This window comes from Pan troglodytes, chromosome 1 (genome assembly GCF_028858775.2).
Source record: "Pan troglodytes isolate AG18354 chromosome 1, NHGRI_mPanTro3-v2.0_pri, whole genome shotgun sequence".
NCBI lineage: Eukaryota > Metazoa > Chordata > Mammalia > Primates > Hominidae > Pan > Pan troglodytes.
In genome coordinates this window covers 82,177,521-82,191,565 of record NC_072398.2, presented here as the reverse complement: position 1 = coordinate 82,191,565, position 14,045 = coordinate 82,177,521, and the positions used below count along the sequence as shown (strand labels likewise).

General features: G+C 41.8%; 1 protein-coding gene across 7 annotated transcripts in view; it reads right to left on the bottom strand.

The window, feature by feature from the left end:
- ILDR2 (immunoglobulin like domain containing receptor 2) overlaps window positions 1–14,045 on the bottom strand; it is a 59,126-nt gene that overhangs the window by 14,005 nt on the left and 31,076 nt on the right. For 2 of the 7 annotated variants that reach the window (XM_513968.9, XM_054655347.2), the window contains exons 4-6: window positions 9,235–9,291; window positions 6,311–6,457; window positions 5,022–5,198 (exon numbers count right to left, since the gene is read on the bottom strand). In XM_513968.9, the coding sequence (XP_513968.2) occupies window positions 5,022–5,198; window positions 6,311–6,457; window positions 9,235–9,291 (381 nt within the window). The remainder of the gene's footprint in view (window positions 1–5,021; window positions 5,199–6,310; window positions 6,458–9,234; window positions 9,292–14,045) is intronic. The other 5 variants (XM_054655352.2, XM_054655351.2, XM_054655370.2 and 2 more) reach the window with 3 other exon arrangements.

Here is a 14,045-nt window from a genome sequence, read left to right as displayed (position 1 = left end):
CTCAAATGAAGATGATAGTTTTGCCTTCAGTGCTGGCATTATAAAGAGACTCCACTGTACCAGATACTTTCAGCCTTGACTTCTTAGTCACAGCAGCCCATGACTTCAGAAATCTAAATTCCTCTAATTTGTCAAAAAAGACAGAGGCAAAGTATTGATCTTTTGACTTTAGGAGTATCATCCATTTGGTTTCAGTAGCTAAAAACCTGGGCAATTCTCCTTCTAAAAGCTATTGGACTTTTTAAAAATGATAAGCTACAAGTTCAAATATACTAAACTATTCTCTGATCCTGGTAGAATCTGGCTCTATGTCACATACATTCTGAGGAGCATATGAAACACCAGAAAACCTTTCCTGGTCCCTCCTCTCCAAGGATGAGATTTTCCTTTCTGAGCTGGCATTATGGATCAATCTTATACTGCCTTGTATTACTTACTCATTTTATTTCCACTTACAAGCCCCAGCAACCACCTGGTAGACTGTACATTCCTTGACGGCAGGTAAAATTTGTTAGCATTCATTAAATTTTTCTTGATTTGAAAGCAAACAGCATGGTGTCAAATTGATTTTTATCTGTAATTTGTCTGAAGATCACAGAACTGTCTGGGACGTATGGTGATGTTTTAATAAGAAATGTCCTAGACTATTGGCCAAAGTTCAGCATATTTGGAAAATGACCTTTTTCCCCAGTGATGTTTCAGTTTAAGATTGATGGATGATTTATCTGTTTTCAAGTTCAGTCTGGCCCAAGTCATTTGGTTGCTGTGGCTCTTCATACTTCACCTCCTCTAATTTATTAGCCTTGCCAACTTCAATTTTACTGGAGAGGGGATATTGGGATATTCACTTTGATGCCAAACTATAATTTTAAAAATTCTTATTGTTAAAGGATTTTTGCTGATACTTTTGACCCAATTAAGGTTTAGGTAGTTTTCAGCTAATTTCCTCATTACAGCCAAAATCCAACTTGTAAAACTTGCAAAAGAAGTCTCCGAGGCAGATACTCATGGATATAGCCTTGTTCTTCCTGTCCTATCTTAATAAGCTAAGTAAAGCTGTTTATGGATGATGGAACAGCTGCCAGATTCCACCCCCAAGGTGACAGCAGCTCAGCTGTGGGAGAAGTGATTCTTAAAATTTGCATATTCTCTGTATACATACAGTAGGCATATATATAGATACACATCCTTATTAATTTTGAAAATGACATTTCAAAACCCTACTTGCCTACTCAATTCTTTTGCATGAAGAATGGGTGGAGGACAGGTAGATGTGGAAACAAAATGGATTAGAGCAAAGCAGAGTAGATGTGGAAGGACCAGGTGGGAGATGATTGTGTTAAGCAAGGTGGGAGGTAATGGCAGCAAGGACTAGGACAGTTTCAGTAGAGATGGAGAAAAGGAAACCAACTCAAGGTTATTTTGAGTTACAATCTAAAGGACTTGGTGACCAATTGGATGAGGGAAGTGGGGGAGAAGGAAGGGATAAGGATGAAGTCTCTGCTTCTGGTTTGGGCTAAAAGGTGGACAACAATGCCATCCACTGAGATAAGATATGTAGAAGCTGGTTCGAAGTGAAGAAGCAGCAGATTAATTCAATTTCCTAGGGGCTGAGGTTGAAATGCCTGCAAAACACCCAGGTGGAGATGTCCAGAAGACAGTTGGATATACGGTATTGAGGAGCAAAAGAGAGGCTGGAGATAATGATCAGAAGTCATCAGCATATAGATGATGATTGAAGCCACAGGAGTGAATAAGGTTGCCCAGGGAGAGGACCTCAAACAAAACAGGAACATCTGGAGGATGTACAGTGGAAGAACACCCAGCATACACAGAGATAGGTAAGAAAAATTACAAAGTACAGTGCTGAGAAAGGCAAAGAAAGATGAGCGCCTCAGAGTGGCAAATGCTTTTGAGAAGTCAAAGGAGGTAATGATTGAAAAGGATCCATTAAATTTAGCAATCAGACAATCTTAGCAAGAGCTGGTTTCTGGAATGGTGAAAGCAATAGCAAGATGGAAGGGAGCTGGGGAGTTGGTGAGAGCAGAGGGAAAGGAAACATTTAATATTCAAAAACTCTTTCAAGGAGTTTGGCTGTGAAGAAGAGTAAAGGGACAGGAAAGCAACATCTGAGGACCACAGGATTTTTGTGAATTGTTGTATTTTAATGGGAGAGACTTTAGCATATTTTGAATGCTGACAGGAAGGAGTCACTAAAGATGAAAAGAATGGAGATGTGAGGTGGGAACAGGGCAGAGTGTGGGTGTTCAACACAGAGAGAGCCTTGACAAAGCTTAAAGGGATGGATCCAGAGCAGCACAGGAGCAGGCAGTCTTCCTGCATGGTAACAAGGTCTCAAGTAGCTGCCTTGAAGAATGGGAGAAGGAACTAGAGTGCCTCTTACCTCTTCCATTCAGGAACCAACTGGCTATACTATACATAGTTCATCAAAGATGCCCTTTTCAACCACACAGTGTTCAACAGACTATTGTGTACAAATGTAATCTGAAAAATTACTGTTGTGAAATAATTACCCTAAAACTGAAGTAGTATATAAATATAAAATAGGCTAAATTGACATTTTTGTAAATTAACATTTCTTAACATTTTTAATGTTCTTTAAAGAATAATCTACATGGAACACTGGCACAAGCCACCTTTGCTAAAGGAGGACTAGCCAAACACCATCACTAACACTCCCCATGGGACCATGAGTACAGAAGCATGCCTGGTGAGGATCATGAAGAAGTCTGTCCTGGCTCCACCAGCCAGACCATGACAGCATGGGCCAGACTAGCTGCGGTGACACTGATTGCCACCCTTCCTCTTCTTCCTTGCTAACAGAACCGTGATTTTGTTCACTTCCAAAGTAAATAGTTGTTTAGGACTAAGAGGTGCATCTTGAGTAGTTCAAGCCAATTTTGTTTATGAATGGGCATGAGCCCAATTCTTGCTGATAAAACTAAAAGGGAAAGTCTGCTGGAAAAGTTTTTCTCACTCTTGAGAAAAGTGATACAAGGAAGAGAATACCACTTTCAGTCTCTGAATTTGCTTAATTACCTGGAACTATGCAGTCATCAAGAGATCATGAGGTAAGCCAGCTGAGGAGGACAGGGGATGTGCTCAGGATAACAGAAGAAAAGACAGAGGAACTAGGTCCTTCAGGGCTGCCACCTGAACTGTTCTATTAACCAACCCTGGAACTACCTTACCTTGACATTTCTATTTTAATGCCACTTCTAATTACAATTGGTTAGTATGGCAGAATGAGACCAAAATGGTTGAACTGCAACAAAGAGAAACTGGAAAAAGACAGAAAATGACAGAGAGTAAGTATTTGCTATTCTATGAATAAGAACAGTTTTATTAGATAATCCATTAAATAAAAAATAAGGGGGAAAGGATTCTGGTGGGAAGAAAGATTAGAAAAAAGACAAAGAGTATGAGATAAGTTCCACTAATGTCTCTTTTGCCCACTTCATCTTTCATGGAAATGGACTATATCGTCTTTATTTCTCTAATTCTCTGTGTGTCACTGATCATTAACTTTTACTTCTCAGTCTGTGACTCATTCTGTATCAGATGTCAGAATTCTACTAATAGCTCCTGGGAGAGAAAAATACAAATCCTAATTACTCACTGAGGATAGCCACTCATTCTACAATCAGGCACTGGCAGCTCATTAGGTGGGCTAGATACCCTTCCCCACTTCACAATGGAGGCAGTCCAGATACCTCCAGGGAAGAAATGTCTGTTTTACCAACTCCAGCGGCTCATCTACATCTAGGGATTTAAAAATCACCTTCTAAATCTATAGCACATACAATCCTAACCTTCACTGCCCTGTAATCCTGTTCAAATGCCTCAAGAAGAGCTATATTTTAATGCCCCTCCACCTCTCCACCCTACCCTGCCCCTCCACCTACACCTCCTACCTACCCCTGCCTATAACCACAAATTAATAGTGCCTCAAATGGGGCTAACCTTCAGCTAAATCAGCTCTCCTTACCACTTATTTCAATTCTGTCTTATGATCTATGATCTAGACAACTTGGGGTCATCCTGAAGCCTCCTTTTCCTTCATTCCGCAATATCTCATTATTTCTTTCACAGTGTCTCTCAGCTTTACCCACACATTTCACTCCCATTGTCTCCATCATAATCTAGATGCTCACATATCTCAACCACTTCAACCACACCTTAGCTCATGGTCTCTGGCTCTACTGTCTCCCACTTGCCACTCCCTTTGTCATGGTGCCACCTCTGCCCTCAGGAGCCTGCCCACAGTGGCTCTCACACCAAGCCCCAGATCTTCTGGAGGGGTTTCAAGGCCCTCCCCAATCTGGCTCCGTCATATCCTTCTACCTTCTTCCAGTCAATCTGACAAATTGGACACTGTCACATACTCACACTGTGTTCTCCCAGCTCTGGGATTTCATCACGCTGACCTTCCCACTTGGGGTGCTCAGCATCCCCTGAATGTGCTTTCCTAAATCCTATTCATTCCTCTAGGCTCAGCTCAAATTTCACCTCCTCCCTGAAGATTCTGTGACCAGTCCAGTTCTTTCTTCTTCGAACTGATTGTCTTTAGCATACTCTTTAGCATCTGATTATCCTAATAAAGGTCCGTTCTCTCCCTGACCAGGCCATGCTGCTTGTCAGAGAAACCATGTCCTACACTTCTTGCAGGCCCTCACAGTAGTAGTGGACTCCTATAGGTAGGGATGAAACAACTATTTGCTAACTGAATAATCAACATTCAAGGGATATCTTGTCTCTTTTCTTACAGTTCTAGTAATTGAGGAGTCTAGGGAGGAGGCAGGGGTCAGCAATGTCCTGCAGCCTTTGGAAAGCATGAATGTACCCTAAAAGATATCTGACATAGCTGGAAGGATCCCATTTCTGGAACAGAGAAAACTATTTTCCAAAGACACATCACTGAACTGACTGTTCTTAACAACAAGGAACCACTGTGGGGGCCCGAGACAAGCATGGGCAGGGCAGTCTGGAACTACATTTACCACTGTGGCTTCCTCCAGTGGAGTCACTTGGTGCCAAGGGAGGTGGATGCGGCTTGTCCATCAGCATGCCAGATGAGGGGGCTCCTCCCAAAGGGACAGAGGGGATGGAGTAAGGGCCGGGGACACCGGAGACAGAGGGAGGGTACCCGGCCTTTGCTGCTTTCCCTGCTTCATACACTGTGGAGGGAGATCAAGAGCAAGAGAGATTACGTCGTCCCACCCTCCACAACCCTCACACCAAAAATCCCTGAGGATGCACTTCAGGGAGCTCCTGGATGTGTGTATGTGCATGTGTGAGCGTTTGTTCTTCTAAAACTGAACTGATTCATCAGAATCACTCTCCCCCACTCCCTTGGACTCTCCAGCTCCACCAAACGGCAACGACAAAAGGAATTACAATGTTTAGTACCTGGCAACTAAATAATTAAGTGGTTCTGGGAGCTGTCACAGCAGCATCCCCAGTGACAGCAGCAGCCCACTCTTACCACACTGTCTGGAGGCTGCCTCGGCCCCTCTGGAGGCAGCCTAGCACAGGGACTGCCCAGGGCTGCTTCAAGGAGAATCCTGAACCTTCTCTTGAGAAGGAAAGCAAGTAATGGGCTTGCACATGGTCCTTGCTCTGTGATTTCAAAAGCAGAGCAAATAACCTGAGTCTTCCTAGAAACTGCTTTATTCCTGAAGACACTAAAGATAACTGGTGTGCCTCTCTCTTTCAAGATGTGTTTGGTTTATGGGAGGGGTACCAAACTTAATGTCTATATGGGCTTGGCCAGTAAGGTAAAAATTGTGAATCCTCAAATAAGAACTGGGCCCTATTGTGGCCCATGTCATCATGGGAGTAAACAAAACAAATCTGTGGCTGGGTGGGTGCCCAAAGGCCACAGTTTGCACACTCTTCTTATATAAAAAGGAAGTTCTCTGCATAGGAAGGGAATGACCAGAGAAGGTTTCCTCTAGTTTGAATGCCCCAGGGAGAGGGAACAGTCTTACACCACAAGCTCACCACGCCAAACCTGCCCTTCCATTTTATCAATAGTGTCCATGAGAATTCCAAATGCATGGAGTGATAGATATGGATAAGAAGTGTGGAGAGGTGTATGTAGGTGAAACGGCAAATGAGAATGGTCATCCCTGAGGCCAGGGGCACCCAGCGGAGAAGAGTCTGGAATGACCAATCTTGGGGGTGGCAGGACAGGAGGTGGAGGAGGAACCCAGCGCACACAGCTGTCAGGTAGAGAGGTAGACATTTCTCTCGATCGCTCTGTCTCCCCAGCGGTCACTGTACTCACAGGCTTGAGGGCAGCAGCAGGAATCTGGGCAGCATGGGCAGCGGACATAGCAGCAGCAGCTGTGAGGGCAGCACTGGCACCAGCAGATCCCCACCAGGACGAAGAAGAGGAAGACGCCCAGGAGCACCAGGCCAACAAACACCCACTCTGGAAGGATGCACAAAGAAATCCACACTCGAGGCAGCCCACCTCCAGGGCAGGGTGCACTTTGATTGGCATCTCCCGGTGAAAGGGGGAGAGGAGGAGGGACCTAGGGAAGAAAGCTTCTCTTAACAGGAGACAGAGCCCCCACACTCAAGAGGAACTCTGAGAGTCAGGAGTGCAGACCCTCAGTCCCGGGGAATGGAGAAGAGGGAAGAAGGTTATCTATGTTACATTGGGTACATGTAATAACCGGCACAAAACAATGTGGGGATTTCAGAGTCCTATACTGGGGAAAGGATTTACACTATTGACTGTAGCATCAGAATAAGGATGGGACCAGAGCTGAAAGAATCCTGGCTGGGGGGAAGGAGAACCTTGTCTGCTGGGCTACGAAGTGGTGGGTTCTGTGAATACTTATTTTTATTTTTGTCAAGTTAATCCTCTCTATAAAAGTCTAAGTCCTGAGGAAACAGTCTCTATGTCTAGGGGTCTAGATGTAGTTTATAGTTAGGTGGTTCCAGGCCCCTTATGTAATGTATTCACCTGCTTTCCCTGCTGATTGTCCCTAGAACAGCTTTCCTGTACTCAGCACCAGTTCTGAGATCCAAACTTTTTGCTTATACCAGGACAACAATCCATGGCTAGAGAAAACTAGAGACATGGTCTCCATAGAGAAGACACTGTCCCCGTGAACAGAGAATGAGTTTGGTTTGATCACACTCAAGCTGCCCATGTTAGGCAGCCAACATAGCCAAGGGCTCAAGTGGCTCTGAGCTTGGATAAATGGCAAGGCTGACATGTATGTCTGGGTATGTTTGTTAACTCCGCCTCTTCCACAGCTCTGCCAGAAGCTGAATGTGAATTCCATTTCATTTGCCCATCCAAAAGATTAAGAGAAAGGAAACAAATTGCGAGTGGCTTAGATAAAAATTACTGTGGCCCACAGGTGACTTGTCTCAGCATCATACTTTAGAGACTTGGCTACAGGACCCAACTTCCCCCTGGAGGCCTGGACAGACTGGGGAGAGCCATGCTTTCCTTTAAAAGCCAAAAAGACTAAAGCAATTCATTTTGGTTAAAAGCCATCTATCCCAAATCCCTTTACAATGAAACTCAAGCACACATTGTTTTTCTTAGATTTTGATTATCAAATATTCCTTCAATTAAATGGACATTCCTGGGAGCTTGAGAATATGATATTTTTATTAAATAATGGGTTGTATAATAATGGTTAACAAAATGACTTTGTTTAGATCATAATTTCCTCAGAGAGGAAACAAACAACATGTTTCCTGAATGTCCCTCCTCACTAATCTTTCTGAAATACATTCAAATTAAACAGGTCAACATCTCTTCAGTGAGGGAATGGGAAGGCCTTCTGCCTGGCTGGAGTGGCCTAGAGAGCATTCATGCCGAGGACAATCGATAGCAGAAGGCTTTGGCCTAAGCCTTAGTAACAACACAATAATGCAACATAGCCTGAGATAGATATGAGCTCTTAGGTTTAGATGAGCTGTATGAAGTGGTGGCTACAACTTGGGTCAAGCAGTCAAGGATAAGACTGGAAAGTTATATGTGAGAAACAAAAGAATATTATCTGTGAAAGGATTCTTGGAATCAAAGGGAGGGAAATTTAGCCATATGGGGCCAGATATGAAAAACACAGTAACTCTTTCTTGAGACTGGGACATGTAACATCTAGTTTCAAGCACTGCAATGTAACATTGTTTTTGTGATGAACAAATGCTTACAAATTGAGGGAATTCTGGATAAGGGGATTACAAAGAGGCATACATTTGTGTCCTTGGGAGCAACATCAGTAAAAAGAATGTCTGTGTTTGGGTTGGCCACCTAATGGAAAGGGACTAGAATTCATAGACGAATAATTAGTGAAGCTCAATGGTGAAGAATCTGGATGTTTTTAAAAATTTGAATTAAGCTAAAAACCAATACCCGGGAATATTTTATATCTCTGTTGCTATTAGGCAGCTCTTAAAACTTTGGCAGAAACCCTCCAAGACAAGACTAAATCATCCCTTTTCCTACTGTTTGAGTTTAGATATGTTCTTCCCCACAGTTCATTCTTGCTTCTCTCTGTGCCTCCCTCAACTGCAGACCATAAAGCTGTACCAAACTGATGTTGTCTTGTCTAGGTTGGTGGATTCAACTGAAGGTACATAAAAAGACAGAGATGTATATTTGTCCCAGATGTCCTTCACATATGGTCCGTGGACCCATAGGGATTCGAAGGGACTAATAAGTCCCTGAAATTGTGTACAAAGTAATGTAGGTCTGCAAATTTGTATTTTTCAAGGGAGGAGGGGTACATAGCTTTCCTAAGGTTTGAAAAAAAAGTTTGATGATGTTATAAAAGGCAATTCAGAGTAACATGGTTGTACAATAATGAACCAGTAAACATATAACTTAGGAAATAAGGAAGGCAGATAAATACTGATTCTATTAAAAATACTTTTAGGTATATGGGTACAGCTGAAATACTGAAATGGGCATGGAGATTGCCAAAGAGCCTGCATGCCTGACACTGAAGGACTGGGTTGCCATCTCAGCCTATTTTTAATTATCATTATTCTTTTAAGGCCTAGTAACAGAAGGAATGCAATTTAAAAGCCCTTCCAATGGGTTTAGTTAATCCTGGAAAAGATCAGAGACATATAGACAAATGTGGCAATAAAGTAAAGAAGCAATTAGTGACTAATGCAAAAGCAAGACAGATGGAATAACAGCAAATCAAGCAAATAAAGAGTTAAATGACCGAATACCTGGCATAATCTCCACAGCAAAACTGGGCAAGAGATCAGCAAGCAGCCCTGTCCTGCCTAGAAGAAGTGGAAGGAAAAGAAGAAGGAAAGTGGTTATTCCAAAGGAAAACGTAGCCTAAAGCCTGGCTCCAGTTGGTACCATCCACACGTGGGGCCATTAGTGCATGCTCTTTGTGATATGAGAAGCACATCACCAAAGCTAGGCTGAGACAAGAGAATGACTTTCCCTGTCAATCTTTGGCAGCCATCTAAGTGAACTCTGCACCTAAACTAAGCGGAAGCAGAAACAGAACTTTCTCTCCAACTATTTATAGGAGGAGGAAATCTCTGCTTGAGCAGACTGACATACACTATCTCCATTCATTTATACATCCGTCTCCATACACTTCATTGGAAAGTCAAGCCCGTCTGTATCCAAATGTTCAATCTACATTTTCATACATCCATACACAGTCCTATGTCCATATAAAAACAAAAGTACATATTTGGTTTTAACTCAGAATTATCTCACTACATGATTCTATTTGTGGCCTAAAGATATTTCAATGATTAAAATTTTCAAAGGCAAGGGAAAGATAAAACTAGATCAGTTACACATTCCTCTACACTCCTTCTGGCTTCTGAAATACACTGTACATATGTAGATGGTATGGCTTTTCCATATGGCACCCACAGCTGGCATTATATGGACCCAAGTGCCTTCTGCGTAATATGGCAAAGAAACTTAAAAGCTGGATTCAGAACAGGTGCCCCTCAAGGACTCTGGGAAGCAAAGAGCTGTGCAGGAAACAAGAGGCTGGAAGACATAAGGGAGCAGATTAGTCCGTTTTAAAACTAGCCTGATTTACAGAAAGACATGATGAATGCTTTCATCATGTTCTCATATCAAGGTGAAGTCCTGTTATGAACTTCTGCCCCTGATATTATATCTCTACCACACTGAAGCCTTGCTAATAAACTAGTAGTACTGTAAACAACTAGCAAATTTCCCTCCTTTCAGACTTGTGATGGTGGTAAAAAGTCACAGTAGCACCTAAACACGCAACTAAATTCTACTTCATTTAGGTACCTGACATATACCTCTAGAACAGCACCAGCCAACAGAAATATAATGCAAGCAATGTGGATAATTTTAGCTTTTCCAGGAAGTACAATAAAAAGTAAAAATAAACAAAGGAAATTAATGTGATACTATTTTTAGCTTATGTGACTATCACTAAAATATTGTCATTTCAAGGACTTAGTAGACACATGTTGCTATTGGACAGCACAGCTCTGGTGATCTGTTTCATGCATGTAGATATGGCTCATTTAGAAAACAATTCCTTCATGTTAAAGTTTGTTGAGGTGCATTAGAGAAAAGTTTACTCATATGTGTGGTTCATATTTTAAATCTAAGGTCATGGTTGGTCACTTGTCCCTTCCTCTATCAAGTCACCCACAGAAAAGAAGCTCTGACAAAGGTCAAAGAAAAAGGGGCTCCTCCAGGACACTAGGGGAGTATGCTGGAGCTGGGGTAAGATTTAGTGAGCAGGGTAGAGGGGTCTTTGCTCACTTTTTCTTGGCTCTCCTCAACTCTACAAGGCCAGTGTGGTAACATGTGTCCTAGTCTATGTGGGTGATGGTCCCATATTTAAAAAGCTAATGGGGACCAGAGTATATTCCAAGGTAAGGAAGTATGGGATGGGTGACTTAGGCCAACTCTGCTTTTGGCCTTGGCAAATACAGCTTCCTTCTTTCTGTCCCCCATCTCATGCAGCTGACACGGTAAGATTGCTCTGCTGCTTGCAAGGTCTCTTGGAAGGACAAGTAGGAGTCAAGTGGGACATTGGAAAAAGGTGTCTTCTCAGGCTAGTCTTTGACCTAAGCCTTCATAAAAGACTAAGAGATGCCCCTAAGGCTTACGCAGTTCCCTAGGGTAGGAAACTAGTAAAGATTTGGGGCCAAAGCTTGAGAAAGTGATTAAGAGACAGCATGCATTGGTCTCCTCTGAGTGTTCTCTATAAAAATATCTCTTGGAAACTCAATGAGGTAATAAACACCTAATCAAAGATTTGGGAATTTGGGCTCCTGGAGATTTCTTGAAGACCAGGCAATAATCAATGATCAAGAAGTCAATACATACTGTTTTTTTAGCAATCCAGTTATCAGATATGTACTTGATGGTGGATTTTTGTTTTTTTCAATCTGCATAATTAGCACTTGTAAATATATATCTTGGTGTATCTTGTAAAATCAGAAACTTTGCTAGTGTTTACTCTCCACTTCTCAAGATTACCAATGTTTTAAACATCTCTGGATATGCTATGATCCAAATCATTACTTAAATTCATGATAGAAATGTCACTGATGATATAAGCTACCAATTCGTGGGCTCCTATAGCAAACTGTGATAATTAATTAACTATAAAAATCCATACATTCAAGGAGGATGTGGTGCTTATACATATTATATAGAGCATGTTATATTGGAAAAAGCAGTGAACTGGGAGTCAGAATACTCAGGGCAACTTTATCATTACTTCACTTGGTGATTACTACAGGCAAATTACTTTCCCTTTCAGGGTCTCAGTTTTTTCATTAGTAAAATGAAGGGGTTGAATGGAGTAGTCTACAAACAGAAAGACCATCTATCTTGGTTTGTCTAGGACAGTTGTGGATTATGCCTATGGTCCAGGTGTAATTTTTAATAGCACCCCTTTTTACTCTCAAAGTATTCTAGTTTGGACAATTAATTATGTGGTCACTCTATTTTATATCACTTTTAGTTCCCAAATCTGATACTCAGTGATTGGAGTTAAAAACTCAAATGTCTATGGGCACCAGCAGGTAATGCAAATGAGTGCAGCTGGCCAGATATAATATAACAGGGAGTAGCTAGAGATGTCATCAGGAGGCTGCTACTAGTCACCTCTAGCCACTTGTGGCCCCATAGAAATGTGTCTTCAGGGTTTCAGATCATCCTATTTTTCAATATTTTCCAGGCCCCAGATTTTATGTGAAATAACTTGATTTTCAAATGTTGGCAACCAGTTCATTATTTTTAAAACACTGGGTGAGCCATACACAGTATGTCTGCAGGCTGCATAGAGCCCAGAAATCATGAGTTTGCAACCTCTGAAGGGTATACACACACAGATAAATTTATGGGATGGTAAAACACAAAGCTGCATTTCCCCACAGGCTGTTTAGGTTACCTTGATGGTGTTCTAACATTACTTCCACACACAGAATAACAGTAAATACAAGATCTAGTCACCTATGTTCAAATTAAAATTGGAAACAATAGTATTATGCACGAAATTGATAGCCCTTCTTATTTCTAGGGAGCTAGAATGAGCAGCATGGAAGAACAATGAAGGAACTTGCATTTTTTTACTTTAGACTTTTTTACTTTTGTAATGGAAAAAATTAAAATAAGGAAAGGGTGTATCAGACATATGGACAGGTGATTCACAAAGCTTTTCACTCCAACAGGAAGACATACATCAAGCTTCTCATTCTCCCTGAAGCAACAGTCAATATCTGATGCTTCAGAAGGTGAAGCCTTCCCATAATGCACCTGTGTAGTGTTAGCCACAGGGTAGTGTAGGTGATATGTGCAGTAAAGTGGGTGAAATTAAATATCTTCAGAATTCAAAACATAGTAGGAGTTTTGGGAGAGCAGACAATACCAATATATCATGTCAACAGGAGGGACGGTGCAAAGCTCTATAGCTTTGGCCGGGCGCGGTGGCTCACGCCTGTAATCCCAGCACTTTGGGAGGCAGAGGCGGGTGGATCATGAGGTCAGGAGATCGAGACCATCCTGGCTAACACAGTGAAACCCCGTCTCTACTAAAAATACAAAAAATTAGCTGGGCGTGGTGGCGGGCGCCTGTAGTCCCAGCTACTCGGGAGGCTGAGGCAGGAGAATGGCGTGAACCCGGGAGGCGGAGCTTGCAGTGAGCCGAGACTGCGCCACTGCACTCCAGCCTGGGCGACAGAGCGAGACTCCGTCTCAAAAAAAAAAAAAAGGCTCTATAGCTTTTACACCATTACTTATATTTTATTGGAGCTAAAGGCATTTTAAAAAGTGGATTTATGCTGAATATTTATGCTGAATATTTCTGAAAATATTCCACTTCCAACTTCTTCCCTAACAATTCCTAAGAAATGTTATTGCTAGTTAGAAATGCTTTATCTTTTCTTCTATCATATCCAATGAAGGCCTGATCTTACAGAGTCTAAACAATTGCAGTAAATACATTCCAGATTTCAGCAGCACTTTACCAACACTTGTGAATCGCTGTCATTCTTCCAGGATTCAGTTTAAGAGTGGCAATTACAAGTCACTTTAATGTCTGAGGAAAGGATGGAAAGCAAGCCCTGCAAATAGAAGGCCACATTTACTCTTTTCAAACCACAGCTCAAACTATCCGTGGAAAATACAGTTTTTATGTAAGCGCTCAAACAGTTTTCCCCAAATCTTGCAGAATCCATTACTTTTAAGAAATTTCCACATGAATAGACCAAACGAATCAGGCATACTAATACTTTGTACATGCACACACACAAGTGCCAGTTCCATATCATACTGTCACAAACTCTAAACACATTCACACGCTTCGGATGAAATGATCAGGGTAGAAATATGCATTGTGAATAAAATAACTTACCTATCTTACCCATAAAATTCCCCATTTCAGTTGTTTTCTGCCACTGCCACTTTTGAAGTTATCCTCAACTGAACTCTTTGTACACATTCCTGCAAACCAGCTCACTGTTGGAATGTCTCTCATTTATTCATTCATCATTCATTCATTCAACAA